Source organism: Monodon monoceros, unplaced genomic scaffold (assembly GCF_005190385.1).
Source record: "Monodon monoceros isolate NGI ecotype Baffin Bay Population unplaced genomic scaffold, NGI_Narwhal_1 Super_Scaffold_9, whole genome shotgun sequence".
NCBI lineage: Eukaryota > Metazoa > Chordata > Mammalia > Artiodactyla > Monodontidae > Monodon > Monodon monoceros.
In genome coordinates, this window is record NW_021703786.1 from 5,585,825 (window position 1) to 5,602,534 (window position 16,710).

The 16,710-nt window shown below is 39.3% G+C and overlaps 1 protein-coding gene across 1 annotated transcript in view; it reads left to right on the forward strand.

Moving 5' to 3' along the window:
* ANKFN1 (ankyrin repeat and fibronectin type III domain containing 1) overlaps window positions 1-16,710 on the forward strand; it is a 152,343-nt gene that overhangs the window by 85,626 nt on the left and 50,007 nt on the right. Inside the window, exons 8-11 of the mRNA XM_029212880.1 lie at window positions 5,047-5,154; window positions 12,313-12,412; window positions 12,704-12,836; window positions 13,314-13,430. Coding sequence (XP_029068713.1) covers window positions 5,047-5,154; window positions 12,313-12,412; window positions 12,704-12,836; window positions 13,314-13,430 — 458 coding nt within the window. The remainder of the gene's footprint in view (window positions 1-5,046; window positions 5,155-12,312; window positions 12,413-12,703; window positions 12,837-13,313; window positions 13,431-16,710) is intronic.

A 16,710-nucleotide genomic window follows, 5' to 3' on the forward strand; every position in this document is an offset into this window, starting at 1 on the left:
CGAAATGGCACAGTAGGACTGGCTGGCCCAGAGTACACGCAGCCCATTTTAGACCTCACCTCCCCTTCTTCACCAAAAGTCTAGCAAATCTTACTTACATTCTGTCAGAAGAAAAGCTTTCTTGTTAACAGGCACTCTGATACACTCTGCCACAAACAGAAATCTATAATATTTATTATGGTGGCTGAAAAACCCAGCAAAGCCCCTTCTAATTATTTTAAACTTAATAATTTATGTCTGGTGTATTTGGCAATTCTCTATTAACCAGAAAATTTAATTAACAAGAAGAACATCTCCAGACATACTACATGATAGAGTTTTCTGCATAATGAACCTATTGTTCTGAATTATATTTTATTTTAAAAATCTTCACGAATGGGATCATTCAAAATGGTATCATACGCTTCTTGTGAAAGTGCAAACTGCTCCATCCTTTGTGGAACACAATGTACCATATTATATCAGCTGCTATAAGAACATTCGTTTCTTTTTCCCTATAATTACACATCTAAGAATCTAACCTAAAGAAACAGATGCAGACACACGATCATGAACAACTATGTGCACTGCACCAACGTACTGATATAGTGAGATGTCATGTGTGGTGGGGAGAACAAATATCCAATATTAACTCTGCGGTTAAATAAAGTATGATATATAGAGATCCATACTATAGAATAAAATGCAACCCCTAAAAACGGTGTCTTAAGAAATGATCCATTGTATGGAAGAAATGCTTATGAGTTTTATGTAAACAAACGTCATAATTTTTTTCATATAACATTTAAACTGTGAGTTTGACTATAATTAGGTGGGCGTGTCCGCACATAACTGTTAACATTTCACAGCAGATATTTCGGTTATGAGATTATGGGCTCTTTAGCTTCCTATTTTATATATTTTTGTATTTTTCAAGTATTATAATAACCCTTTGCCCAGGAAAAGCCATGAATCAGGTGGTATATTATGGGCTTTCACATTCAGGGCCTCACTTAATCCTGACAGCAGTCACTGTTCCCATCTTGTGGATAGGCACCATCATTATCATCTCTATCACCATCAACAGCAGAGCTAGCATTTATAAAACTCATTATACGCTGCATGTTAACCTAAGAACCTTACACAGATTGACTCAATCTTCATAACAAGCCTGTTAAGGTTTGTTATGAAGAGAGGTGATTTTCATTATTTTACTGATGAGGGAACTATTAGTATTGAGGTACATACACACATACATACAGCCCAACAACAGAAAATTAGCCAGCACTGAAGTCAGGTCCAGACCCCATGTTCCTTGCTCTTAACCACTATGCTGTCCTCCTCCTCTATTAATAAGGAAATTAGGATTCAGAGAGGGTGTTGCCTTGCCTGGGGTCACAACTTTGGTAACATGGCTGAGCCAGGATTCAAGTCTGAACTAGTCAAGACTCTGCTGTGGTAGCTAATGCCCTGCTATCAGGCAGACAATCAGACTAAAAGCCAGCCAACCATTCCTGACTACTGCCTCTGGTGGATTCAGCTAGCTAAATCAGGCCATACAGAGCCTTGGACCACAAATACCAGGGATCTCTGAGACTCCTAAGTCCCCTAGCATTTGATGATTTTACTATTCCAGTCTTACTTGGACATCTTTCTTACTGAAGACTTACCAGAAACACATACGGGGAATATTGGAAGATTAAGATACTTAGGGAACCCATCTCATTCTACGGGGGTAAAAAGAGTATGTATTTTTGGAGATGGAGGGATAGAAGGGATAGAACAGCAAAAAAAAAAAAAAATTAGACCTGAAGGTGGGTCAGAGGGAAACCCACTCCAAACGCAGACCCCATGCAAATTCTGATCTGTATGATGTATTTACTTATAAACACCAGATGTCCCAGTTCTATAAACTTCAAGTTCTATTCAGACACTCTCCCTCAGAGCCCATTTGAAGAGCTCTCTCCAGAATGAAAAGAACAGTTGTCCAGGTCTGGGAAGAGTTACTTATTACTTGGTAATTAACGTAGCAAATGGCAACACTTTCTAAAACAGCACATTTGATTAGTAGGGGTATCTGGCAAAGAACTGAAATCCAAACATGTCATTACAGTCACTGCAGACATGCCATGTCACTTGGAAAGAACAATATAAAAACACTCTGGTTCTATTTATAAACAGAGTATGACATTGTGATGTAACATACATCAGTATTCAGATATTTACTAGAAGACAATGTATTCTAACATGACAGAATAATTGGAGATTTGGTAATATGTTCCAGTAGGCTATAAAACTTTTTAAAATATTTTTACAAAAGGCCTGAATGTGTTTTTATAGACTTATGTTATATGGTATGGTACATAATAAGAGAAAAGGACCCAGACAGGCTTGTCTGAGTTACGATCAGGAAAGCCCTGATATCACCAGTGAATGTAAGCTCTGCACTGCATTGCAATTGAAGTGTCTCACTACCAGAACAGTGAACAGTATTATGTGGCATGATCTGCTCTTTTCCTACCACACTAAGTCTATTCCTGTCAGGCTCCTGATTTCTTAATATATTTTCAATTTTCTCCCTCATCCCTAAAGTCTCCTATTTTATGTAGTCATCAGAACCTTCCAAACATCTATGAGAAAGACTCATTCTTTCCAAAAACCTTGGCATCATGTCCAGTGCTCACTCGGGCTGCAATTTAGCATTAGCAATTTTCTAATGTACCATAAAGTCATCAGCTCAAGCTCACCTCTGATGTAATAGGCCTCAGCTGAAAGAGCCAGGTCCACTTCATCTCCCCCTGCATTGATGGCAGTATTAACACTCATTAGAATGTATTAGCACGTTCAGGGCCATATAGTAATTCAGTCCCCCAGGAGTCTTACTCAAGCCAACAACATTGCTCATCTTATCTGAGTACTTCAGATACATTCATCCAACTAAGGAAACAAACTCATAATGGCCTCTGGGAATACATGAGAGCAATGTTTATTCTCACTGTGTCCAGATACCAGGGAAACTATAGATAGTCCAAGGGCCACTTGGAGTTCGTTCCCTCAAACATTTCCAAATTTCCCAGTAAAAGATCTTCCCTAGCCCATCCTACGTGAACACCATCATGCTTCTAGTCACAGTGCCTCACCAACATTTAATGAGCATCTCCAATGTGCCCAGAATGGTGCTTTACTTACAGTATTTCTTTGAAACCACAAATAACCTAAAAAGAGACTCAAAAGCTCACCTTACAGAGAAAAAACCTGAAGCAAAGAGAAATTAAGTCACAGTTTCTGCCAACAAAGAACAGAGTCCACAGAAAGCACCTATGCCAATTCCCTGTCTCCAGAGTTGACCACAACTAAGCCACACCACACAGACTCCAACCAAACTCTGACCCTCCTTCTCAAAAGAAAACAAAAACATGTCCATGGTATAAGGAAATGAGCACTATACGGAGGGTCGTGAGACTGTGTTATAGTCCTGGCTATGCCACCATCACCACCAAGCTGAAAAATTTAGAACTGGAATGGTTATCTCTGGGCCTCAGTCTTCTAAGAGGTAAAATGAAGAAGGGTGCATGGGGGAAGGTGGGAAGGAGGAGGAATTACAAAATCTCTGAGGCCTTCCTCTTCAAAGGGAATTATCTGCTAAGGTAAGAAATGATGTTTCCATACTCACCACTCAGGAAGTTAACTCTCCAACAATGAGTTCCCTTCTTTTTAAGTTATTGTTTACATAAGGCTTTCCACATAACATTGCACTGGATAGCTAATATACCTCTCATCTAACCCTCACAAAAATCCTGCAAGATAGATACTATACTCCTTTTTCATACTACGGAGCAGAGGCCCTGTCAGTGTAAGTAATTTGTTTTACAGACACTGAGCTAGGAATCAGAAGAACCAGGGCTCAAACCCAGGTTTATCTGACTCCAGAACCTGCATTCTTTCTAACTATGTTGTACTACTTGGCCTTGGATGGACCAATGTGGAATGCTTTTACCTAACTTTAACTGTCATGGCATCTGCTTAAGTTTCTAAACAAGGGAGACTCCATATTTTAAAATAACTCTAGGTGGAGGGAATTTGAAACTTGTTCGATTAGAATTTAAGCCTCAAATATACTTGTGAACTAACGGGCTTTTCTCGAAAAGAATGTCTAGCAATTTTAGAGAAAGCATTTCAACCAAGAAGCACTTAAAGTTGTTGCTTTTGAAAGATCCAGAAAGTAAAACCAGGAGAAAGAGAATAGGGATGGACTATGAAATGACTGACCTGCCGAAAAAAAAATCCAGAGTTGGAGACAGCAGAATTATAATCTTGACATTAGTCCCATACGGGTTATTACTCTTGATATCATTATAGCCAAATGGAATGAAAATAGAAGGGGGAGAAAAATCTCAGTGGGTATTGCAATTTAAATTTGCCATGTAAGCTAATACTGTATATTTAGAGACTGAGCAGACAGGGTGGTTGGTGGCTCCGAGTATGTGCAGGAGTTGCTGTGCCAGCTAACCAAAGCAGACATTCATTAGAGCAAAATGTAGATTTCCATTTCTTGGCATCTGACATGGGCTCTTTCCTTGGAAAGAAATGTCAATTTGGCCAAAAGTGTCAAACCTACAATAAAAGCATTGGGACCGTGGATTTCATCTAGTCTGCACATTCCCACCCCTTTCTTTCCTACTGTGAAAATCCAGTGGCGACTTGGGGTGCTGAGTGGAGAGGTGACAGGGGAACTGATAAGGACACAGGCGCTGAAAAGGAGGGTAAGGAGCTGGGGGAGGGGAAACTGGACTCCCAAATTCTCTATTTTCTTTTGGCTTTCAATTACCATTTTCTCTTGCCTTAAAACTGTCCAACTCAAGAAACCAACCACAATTGCTGTTTTGCACAGTGCCTGAAAAATGGCAGCTTCCAAACCCTGGGTAATGCCTGCTAGTTGCGCAAGTACTGGGTGCTCATCCACACAGTCTGTGGGTAGTATGAGCAAAACTCAGCTCCCGAGGCAGTGCAGGGAAGAGGCCTCGCCTACTTGAAAATTTTACTCTGTTTGTTTCTTTTGTTCAATAGACTGGAAAGACTATGACGACAGAGCGCCTAGACACAAGGGACAGAGTGAAGTTTTGGAAGGTCTGCTGCAGCAGGTCCGAGCCCTTCATCAGCATTATAGTTGCCGGGGTAAGGATAAAAATCTGTGCTGGGCCATCGACGGAGGTCTCGGTGGCGCCGGTAATTTTAGCAGTTTCCTAACTGGGTCATACCTTCTCATTCATCAGGGAGGGAGAGAGATATTAATATTTGTACATCTGGAATCACTTTACAGCACTATCTTACTTTAACCCTTCAGAAGAGACTTCCCTCTCCCTTCTTTCCCTTCCTCTTTCTTTTGCACCCTCACTCCATAGGAACAGTTTGAAAACAAGCACAGGAAAAATTGCAGCTGCCATTAGTTCCCTTCCCTTTAAATTGTACCTTCACAAAACTTCTCAGTGTGCTGAGTCTTCGGGATATTCACCCTCAAACTTTTCACCTGCAACAAAAATTCCGTGAACATCCCTGAGGAAGCACAACCAATTATAACAGCAACAATAATATTAATCTTCTGTGTACATTTATTATAAAATTTACATACAATTCACATCCAATATCTCTTTTTCATCCTCATTTTGGCAATTATCACTGAGGCTAAGTGACTTGACCAAGGTCACAATGCCAAGAAGAGACAGAATCAAGATACCAACGTAGGTTTTCTGTCTCCAAGCCAGTCTTCCTGCCACACCTCGTTTTTGTCTCCCACCCTTACATCAGGACAGGGCACTGGATTTTAATCTCACCCTGGATTTTAATCTTCCCCTATACTACTGCTCAAGAGGAAGTAGAGCATAAGTTCTCTAGACCTAGCCAACTACACCCAGAAAGTCTCTGAGAAGCTTTAAAAAGATTATTTTCTACTTGGGCTGTTCAAATGGGACAGGGTCAGGTTTCTGATCTGGGTAATGATTCGTGGAGCAGGCACTTAGTTTTATTTGGAGAATTAAATTTCCATAAAGGTTTCATTTTCCATGCTCCTTCACCCATCACATCTCTAACTGCATTGTACTCTCTAGATTCAGGGCACTGCAGGACCAGCTAGGTTAATAATCTATGGTTGAGACTAAGAAATGCTAAATGAGTTTTGACTAGGTATAAAGAAATCATACTTAGCATTAGCAAAAAGTTGTTCCCAGTTGCTGTATAGCTATGACAACAGAGCCCTTCAGCAATGTTGGCTATAGCTAGAAATGAGGGCAACTGTTTGCAAGAAAAGAATGCTCTAATGAGTGGCTGGTTCATTAGGAGATGTAAATATGCATGGAAGAGGCTTAAGAAGGAAACCCAAGTGGGATTTCATTCTCGGATCTCTAGGAAAACTTTACCCAGACTAGGGCCTTCAACATTCCACACCGACCAAAGTACACTCAGTTCTCAGTTATCCAGGGCCCATTTAACCAGGACAGGCATTCTCTAGGCTCCTTTCTCTTCTTCTGCCTCTCCGTCATTTCCCTGCCCATTAGTTCCTGCACGGCAGGCTAAAATAATGAAGCAATTGGATAGATTATTCTCTGCAATTCATAAGCCACTTTGTGTTTGGTCTTTATCAGAGGGGGAAAGCTAAAACTACTCATGAGAATGAGGGATTATTTTTTATATTATCTGAGGATTTAGATGTTCTCCCCATTACTACTGGATTACATTCCAATAATCAAGAAATGATTGTCTAGACAGCCCAATTATTTCTATGGTTTCCGTCCAACTTTTATCATGTACCTATTTTCACCCCACAGGGATGTAAATATACACACAGTATCAAGAAAGATTTAAGTAAGGCATAAGGTAGAACTTACCAAAAGGGAGGAATATTTTTATATTGAAATGTATATTTAAACAGTACCCAAAGTGTGTTCCACATAAGAGTGGTTCTATAAGACGCTCAGCTGAAAAAGGGTCTCTAGTCAAGTATATTTGGAAATTGTTACATTATATATCCTTCTCTTGGAAATGTAAAATATACATTAAAATATTAAAGACTCTAATAAAAAGAAATTTTGAATTTGGTTAAGCAAGCATTTTCCAAACTTACCTGGCCACTGTAAAACATTTTTTACAGAATTAGTGTTCCAAGCCACAAACTTTGGGGAACACTGACCTATAATATGCCAGGATAAAAGAAATGACCTTCCGAGATGATACAACATAAATCTCTCTAAATCTAAAAGGATAAATTAAGGTTAATTAGGTATCGCATACAGAAAACTACAAAATTGTTATTTAAAATAAACTATATTGATACTACGTGGTTTACAAATTTTATAATTAGAAAAAACAATCATTTCAAACCCCAGTTCACCCACTTACTGTGTGTACTTAAGAAAAACATTTAACTTCTCTAAGCCGTAGCTTCCCTATCAGAAAAAAACAAGCATAATAATATGTATCTTTCAGGATTGTTACAAGAATTAAATTAGATAATGTATTAAACCCATCTGGCATGAGTAGGCACTTTGCAAACTCTAGCTTTTTTTTTTTTCATTGTTCTTCCAAATGAAGAATGAGATGCTCTCCATCCTCAGCATTTTATATGTCCTAGAATTAAAGTATAATCACTGACTCCATTGTAATGAGCCTGGAGTACTCAATAGATACACAGCATATTCTAAATGCAGAACTAATAATAAAACATCCCTTCTCCTACCAAAGCCCTGCATGGGAGATACCAAAACCCACATTAATTTCTCTATTTTTGGCTAAAAAACTGGCCACAGCTAATTCGCATCTTTAGTACTGGGACGGAAATTCAATGGAGATGTTGAGTGGCCTTTATTGTCCACAGGGTTGATGTCCTGACATACATAATGAATTATAAAGAAGTCAACTGTGTTCACTAAAGCAGTCCCCTACAGGAGTGAATTTCAATTATCATCCAGTTTTTCAACTGGCAAACATTAATTGAAACACTGTCTCCTATGTGTTAGGTGCGAGACATACCAGTATGAATAACATAAGCTCTCTATGCTCCAAGCACTTAAAAGCTAAAGATCTGCTTCATTCAGAGTCCAGAAAACTAACCATTACTCCAGAGCCCTGAACTAAGCAGAGACAGAATAGAAGCCACAGTGGTTCTTAGGAGAAAAGTGAGTTTAGACCTTGTATCAGTCAAGATAGGCTATATCATGCTGCAGTAGCCACATGACCCCCCAAATATTTATTTCTCCCACATGCTATAGGTCTACCACTGGTTGCCTGAGGGCTGGCTGTCCTTCTGTCTTGTCACGGTCCTCTTTCTGGAAATATATTTCAGCACCCATGGGAAAAGGAAAAGAGACTCTTGAAGGTGTCATGTGGACAAGACTTTATCATTTACATTCAAAATTCATTGGTAAAACTGGTCACATGGCCCCAACCCAACCACAAGAGCTCCAAAAGTACAATTGTATTGTACCATGTGCCCAAACTGGAGGAGACCTGAACTGTTGGACATTTTCATGGGCCCCTTTCCCAACTGGTAGTAGCATTTCTCATTTTTCTCTTTTTTTTAGTCTAATTTTTTTAGTTTAGTTTTCATGTTTATTTAAGTTATATGTGACTATACTCTGAAGCCAGATTATGTGGGTTCAAATACAGGCTAGACACTTACAAATCTGCATGACCTTAAGCAAGTTGCCGGCTTCTCTATACCTCACTTTGCTCACCTGTAAAATGCAGACAAGAATTATATAAACCTGTCAGCCATCTGAGGACTGAATTACTTAAAATAAGTAAAGCACTACGAAGAACTTTATTATGAACGAAAAAACAATTTCTCCCATCCTCCATTTTCTATTCCCTAGAGGCTCAATTATTTTGATATTTTCTCCATATCTCTAAATAACAGGCTTATATTGCTAATTCTTGATTTTTAAAAAAATATACAAAGTAGAATTGGTCCTTCATTAAAATGATTTGTATGTTAAATATATATATAGTTATTATCTCACTAAGGAAGTTGATTATTTCTTTTTTATCCCTCCACCCTCTTATACGTACATGTAATTCCTACTCCCTCATTCTCCTAATACAGTCATTTTAATAAGATCAATATTTATTGCTAACATTATAATGACCATATAAATTTTATGATTATTTTCCTTTCCTGGATAACTTGTTTCCTCTGTAGATAATAATCAACTTTTATGTGTTTTTTTATTTTTCCATGTGGTTATAACCAATTAATCCCCAAGCTCTTCTCCAGTTCTATCAATTTTCTCTCAATACAATCAGATACATAAGTATTGTTTCAAATGGCATCTTCTTAAAGAAACCTCTCATAGAGCCCTCTGACCTGCTTCAATCTAGCCTGGTTACTGGCTGCCTCTGTCTGTTACTTACTGGCACCCTAGGATCTCCTTTCACCACCACGTTGAGGACTCTTCTTGCCACTCTCCAATACTGGATTTCTTCTTTTTTGTTTACCATCTCTTCCTTTTTCTGGGGTTTGTCTGCCATTGGTGGGAGCCTTTCCTCTAGTAGCTTCCTGTCAGGACACTTGGGAGCTAAGTTTTGGATACATTAAGTGTCTTAAGGTGTAGTTATTCTATTTAATATTTATTTAGGATAAATAAGAATAAGTATAGAAGTAGATAAGTATAGTAATCCCAACTGAAATAATCTTCCTTCATATTTTGAAGGTGTTGCTTCATTGCCTTCAAGCTTTCAGTGCTGAAAAGTCTGATACCATTCCGATTCCAGAAGTTTTATATGAAATCTACTTTTTCCTGCCCTGGAAGGTTTTAAGTTTGCTTTTTACCTTCAGTATTCTAAAATGTCACTGTTATGTACCTTCATGTGGCTCTATTTTTGTCTGTTGTGCTGCACATTTGGCAAGCTCTTTCAATACAGAAACTTATAGCCTTCAAGTATGGGGTATTTTCTTAAATTATTTTTTTAATTATTTCTTCCCCTCCTTTTGCTCTGCTCTCTCCTATGAGAACCCTTATTCAGATACTGAACCTCATGGACTAGCCCTTTAGGTTTTCCACCCCCCCTCCTAGTTTCCATCCTCATGTCTCTTTGCTCCACTTTCTTGCAGATTTCCCCAATTTTATTTTCTATTTGGTTTTTCAGACTTTGATAACATATTTTTAATTTCCAATGTTCTCTATTGTTCTCTGAATATTTCTCTCACAGACCTTTATCTTTTTTACAAGGATGCAATGTCTTTGCTTGTCTCTCAGGCTATTAATGATTGGCTTTGTTTCATTTTATGTTTTCTTCTCTCAACATGGTCTCCCCTCTAAATTGCTTTTGTTTAGTTTTGGCCTGTGTTTTTTCTGTTACATGCTTTTCAAACTGCCTAGTGATCCTTGCATGTGTACTCAGATTTAAGAGAAGAGAACTCAATAGCTGTTGGGAAGCTCTGAGCACGTGGATAGGGCTCCTTACTTATACAGATCACTGTAGGGTGATCTGGCATGGCCTTATCTTTAGGAAAGCAGTAAAGCCAATGTCAGAATCTTTAGGTGTGCTCTTATGCTAATCAGAGTCTCCAGAGATGCTTCTTCCAGTGTTCTGCCTGGAGAGTATAAATTTGAGTACCACTGTTCCGAGAGTCCAGTGGGGAAATATTCTGTATGGAAACTTTCATTTAATCCACCTGTTTTGAATACATACCACTCCCTCCCTCCATTTTTTAACCATACACCATATCTTTCACTCTAAAGATCTCTGTTTTTATGCTTTCCAGAGAATATGCTACTAGCTTTCTTCTAGAGTGGGGAAAGAGTAGGAGAGGATATTTAGAAGTCTAACTACTTTTTAAACAGATTTCAACAAAACACCCTGATTTTAGCTCCACATTCACCACTCTTCCAGCAGTATACAGTGCCCATGGGTGAGTCAGGTTACTTCTCAGCTTTCTCAGGTCTGCTAAATCCATCTGTCCATCTGCTTTCTAGCTACCAAAATTCACGTGCTTTTGTCTCTTTTCCATCTCTTTGTCTTGACAGATTTACGTCACTTCCTCTTTTTAAAATCTCTTTACTCTGCTTTTAGTAAGATTTTGGGAGAGAGTAGTACGTGATAAATAAGTTCGATATGCTGCCTTTAATCAGAAGTCCCAGCAGCATTATTTTCAAGTAGAATATAACCAGCAAAATACATGTTCAAGTTAGAAAAAAATGCTTTTGCTTTGTTCTGCCAGGAATAACCATTACCAACACAAGCTTGAAGCTGGCATGAATGCTTGTGTCAATCAGCTCATTCCCAACTGCTCCTATAGGATCATGGGCAGAGCCACACTGGGCCTCAGCCATGGGCCATCCGCCCAGGTTTCCACGTCTAACAGCAGTGATATGGACCACGTTCTCACCCCCAGTAACATGTCTGTCAGGAGTTTGGTGATGACCCCAATAACCTCAGCTTCCCTTCATTAATTACATTTAATATGAGAATTAAATCCGTGATCATCTAGTTCAGTTCTAGGGAGCACAGTATGCAAAGACTGCTACAGGAAATCTACTACTTTTATCAGTGAGAGCTCCAGTTGTAAATAACAGAGCTAAACAGAAGCAATGGATGAGTTGTTCATCACTGTAACCATAGAACCTAACATATAGTCGTGTACCAATAAATATTTATTCAGTGAACAAATGCTTGTTTTTCTGGGTACTGCCTTTTTTATCTTGGACAATCCACTTAACCTCTCTGTCTCAGTTTCTTCTTCCGAATAACAAGGATAATCATACCTATGCCTACAACTATTTTTGTAAGCCAACATACACACTGGAAAAAAACTACCCCAGAATGCTAGCAGTGGTTCTACTAACGTGGCAGGATGATATGTGTGGGATTTTGTTCTTTTTTTCTATGCTCCAGACTTCCTGCAATGTGCCTATATTAATTTTATAATGAAAAAAAATTTTAATGGAATATGCAGACTAACAAGAAGAGTTTTGCCAACATTGAGAAGTATGTGACTATTAAAAGGCAATGGGAGCTGGGGACAAAAGTTGATCTCGTTTCTTCATATCCCACCTCATAATAAATAAGGAGAATATAAACAAAACACCTAAGTGACTTCACCTGGAGTTATAAATGTTACTCATTTCCAACAGTTTTGATGAGCTGTTCATTAATTAACTACTGGCATCTCAAGATACAAAAGCATCTTGACGGAATGAATGAGCTGAATCCCTACATGAAACTGAGTATAAGTGACACTGAAGGGATAGGAGACAGAAAGGCAAAAAGGTGGGAAGAAGGCACTGAGAGTGTTGTTCTTCCAGTGGAATTTACACTGTATTTTTTTTTTCTGTGTTCCAGAAAGTTCAAAATTACAAACCACGGGCCGCAAGCAGTCAGTCTCTAGGAGCCTGAAACACCTATTCCATTCCTCAAACAAGTTTGTGAAGACCTTGAAACGGTGGGTCCTATGTAGCTTTTCCAGGAAGTCTTAGCTTCTCAGGAATCTGCTGCTTTTGGTTCTGAGTGGAAACTTGGTAGAAATTTCTTCTTTTTATTATTAAGACAATACAAAATTCACTTTTCTTCTGAAAATTTGGACAAGATAGCCAATAAATTTGTGGTATTTAAGAATATGCTCATAGGTATATTTTAAATTGTCTTTTATCATGTCCAAAAATATTTTTTCCATGATCCAGGCTTGGAGGAGAAGATGATTGAGGACAATTTTTATTTTGCTTTTTCTTTTTAGGGGACTCTACATAGCTGTTATATTTTATTACAAAGACAATATGTTAGTCACCAATGAAGATCAAATACCGATTGCTGAAATAGATGACTCTCACACCAGTTCCATTGCACAAGATTTTCTGTGGTTCACAAAGGTATCCTGAGTTCTAATTTTATTCTTCCCCACTTTGCACCAACAGTCTGTGCATAAACCTCTGAAACTTTAGTTGAGGGGTTGAGGGGTCTCCAGTGATCAAAATGTTGGGGTGGGAGTAAATTATCTCAAAGGTCTCTTTCAGCCCTGATTTGCCCTATGTCGTTAAGAATGCCAAAATAGTATCTACACTACATTTTCAAAGGAAAGAAGCTTCCATCCTGTCAGATTGTGTCTCCACTATTCTGAGTTATGGGATCATTTGGCAAAGACTAAAATGTGCATCTGATGGTTTCATTAACATTCAGATCTTTTTCCAATTGGACAGAGATCAAAAAGTTGTTTCGCATGCATCTGAAAATGGACTGGAGAACAAACATCAAGGGTCAGGTTTCCTTCTCCCTACATTGCTTTGATGCCACAACCTAAATCATGTACTGGCTTGGACGATGATATGACTTCGTGACTTCTTTTGCAGCTGTCTTGTATGTGGGAAGATATAAGGTGGTTGAGGCAAAGCACACCTATCTCGATGTCCTCGTCCACAGTACTACAAACTCGGCAGAAGATGCTTGCAGCAACAGCCCAGTTACAGGTGAGGGGCCAGGTTTCAACCCAGACCTCCAAGGAAATTTTAGAAAAACACGGCAGTTCAGTTACCAATCCTACCTGGAAAGGATATATGAAGTCTTCTTGGACAGTTTGAGCTGCACACCTGCCTTTGTAGGGAACCTGTGCTTCTGGCAGTCTCCTGGAAGGAGGAATAGGGGTCTAACCTGAAGAGTCTAGGTGTGAACAAGGAGTAAAGAGACTTGAATTCTGGATTTGATGTTAATCGGTCAACTCATTTCTCCTTTCTGGGTCTGAGTTTCATCACTTGCAAAATAAGAGATTGACTAGCTCCCTTGAAGACCTCTTGATGCTCTGGCATCCTGCGCATCTATGAGTATACGGAGATAGAGAAAGAGACCCCCAGATATTTTAAGGAGTTTCTTGGCTTGATGCTTATGGCATCGATGATGCAAAGGCATTTGCATACATTTTTGATAATTAAAAAAAAAAAAAAAAAGCTTACCTTTAATTCTGAATTTAATCCTTCTGTACTATTAACCCAATCAGATCAGGTCCCCAAGCCCTGCAAGAATCTTTGTAGGTTACAGAGCCCCTCCTAGAAATGATATTGAATTCTATCCAGTCTCTTCTGGGTTTCCCTTTCATTGTTTTTTGTTTTGTTTTGATATCTGAATTTGTGCTTCTTAGCACAAAAAAACATCTGCAACATAGAACTGGGGCCTTTAAGATATCATGAGCCTTGATCAGTGATGGGTATCTACCTACAAAGCTGTCAGTTACATCAACCCCAGAAATACACATAACAGGAATCTACATAAGCTGTGTTGGGCCAGGCCATACCAGCCGAAGCATAAAAATAGAGTCATAATAACAAAAATATTTTCTACAGTTCCACCCCCACTTGCAATTACACAAATTTCATTTCTTGACCCATGCAATAATTTGACTCCTTGCAATAATAATAATTATTGTCTTGCTATTATAATAAATTCTGAAAGGTAACCCTTAAACCTCCTGTTCTATACTCCATTGCATAGGCGGTATATTGCCTTTTGTCCTCAGTAAGATTTAAAAAAACCATGCTCTCCATTTCAACTCACTCTTGATTACAGAATCTTCTCCTTCAGTTCAAGAAGTTCTTGGAGCTGGGCCATGATCTCTGTGCTGAATTCAAAGAGCCTCTTCCTTTCATCACTGACCAGCTTGAGCTGGGTCAAGCCACTATACCTCAAGAACACCTCTGTCTTTAGGATAAACTTCATTCCCAGTAGGCTCCTTGGTCCCTTAGTAAAGTTCTTTCCCAGGAGTCCTTAATGGACCCTCCCATTAGCCCACCATACAGCCCAGACGTGCTTAGACCACAGAGTGAACAACTTTAGAATTTCAAATGGGGCTCTTTATTTTATGTTTATTAGAGGCTTCCTAGAACACCTTCATCTGATATCAGTAACATGAGAAGGGTTAGGCTGTCACAAGCCATTGCAGTTAAACACTGAGGGGCTAGAGGGAAGCCATGATGGTCAGTGTGCCCTACTCAACTATTACTTCCATTGCAACAGCTCTTGGATTTGGCCCCCCAAGGTACTGACCCCCATCACTTTTCATAATGCATCAGCCCCCTTCTGAGGTCATTTCTGAGGTCATTTTCTTCCTTGTCTAGCTTAGATTACTTAGCCCATCATAATCACTCCCTTGAAAATCCTCTAAATTTCTAGCCACTGTCCCCTCCATATTATCTATTTGGAAAAAAATCCAAGCCTGGATGAATCCAGCATGTCTACACTAGAGTAGTTGCACACTGCTGCAGAAAAAGCATCACTGAAAAGGGGGGGTGAGGTATGATTGGTTTTATGTTAAATTCATGACTACAATTCTCACATGTAAGGTTACCTTGTGATCACATTCCATTTCTCTACTAAATTCACTTTCCCAAATTACGAGGCAACTGTTTAAAACCTTCTCCATTCTACCACATCTCTTTCCCCTTCCCCACATTCTCCATCCCCACATCAGGTGACACCTTACTGTATAACTCGTTAAGAAAATAAATGGGAAATAATTCTTTTTCCACTGCCAAATTGAAAGGCCTCCTTGCACTGATGCTACTTTCTCTTCCTCCCTCCCCCCCCCCAATTCCAACAGATAAAGCCTCATTCCTCCTACCAAAGGCTCATCCCTCACATGTGCTCTGGATCTCAGTTCTTCACTCCCTCCTTCAGCTACCAATCTCTCTTCTCTTCTTTAGAACCAAACTTCTTGAAAGGGTGGCCAACATCCTCCTTTTGCATTTACTTCCTCACTTCTCATTTAGTTCTAAGCTCTTTCCCTGACTTTTGCGACCACCATGCCTACCAAACTGCTCTCTCAGGCCACCAATAATCAGAGGCAGATGGTGCTCGCAAAGCTTGAGCCGAAAGGCCCCTCACTTGCATGACCCCGTGAGTGTGGGAGTCGTGCAGTGCTCAGCGAGGGGAAGTTGGGTTACAATCTTTGTGATAAACTGCCTAAAGAAACCCAGGAGGGAAAGGGGATCAGAAATTCCAAATACTCCAGTATTGGGGGAGATTTTCTTTCTCAGTCTAAATATTCACTTTTTTTTTTAATTCACTTTTATACCTAACTTTCATATTTATAATTTTGTATTCTTTATCTTAAAGAGGACCCCAGAATTGTGTGGTACAGGCCCCTACAAAACCTGGATCCATCCCTGCCAATGACTTCAGTTTCACTATATCCAACTGACACTTTTAAATCCTCTTTGCAACTGACATCTCAGCAGCATTTGATACACTTGGTCCTGCTCTCCTTTTTTAAACTGCCACATCCCTTGGCTTCCATGACTCCATACTTTCCAGATTTTTCCAACTTCCTGGCCTGTCTTTCTCAGTCTCCTCTGCTAGCTTAAATGCTGTTTCCTCTGCTCAGAATCCTTTTCTACTTCTTTGTCTCACTAATTCCTACATATCCTTCAGATCTCAGCTTCATTTTTATACTTCCTCAGGGAGCCTTTCTCTGATCTCCCAATTAAGTGAATCACTCACATAGCACCTTGCATTCTTCATTCAGAATGGTGATCATAATACCATTAGTTAATTATCTGTATCGTTATCTGGTCACTGACCAACTTGGACTGTGAGTCCCTGAGCTCAGGGAATGTATCTGCCTTGGTTACCACTATATCCCCCATGTGTAGCATGTGGCAGAGCATCCATAAGTACTGGCTGGATAAATAAATGTATTTATCAGTCCAACCCCTGTACCCCTAAGATCACACTTGAGGGTACGCTATCTAACCAAAGGGA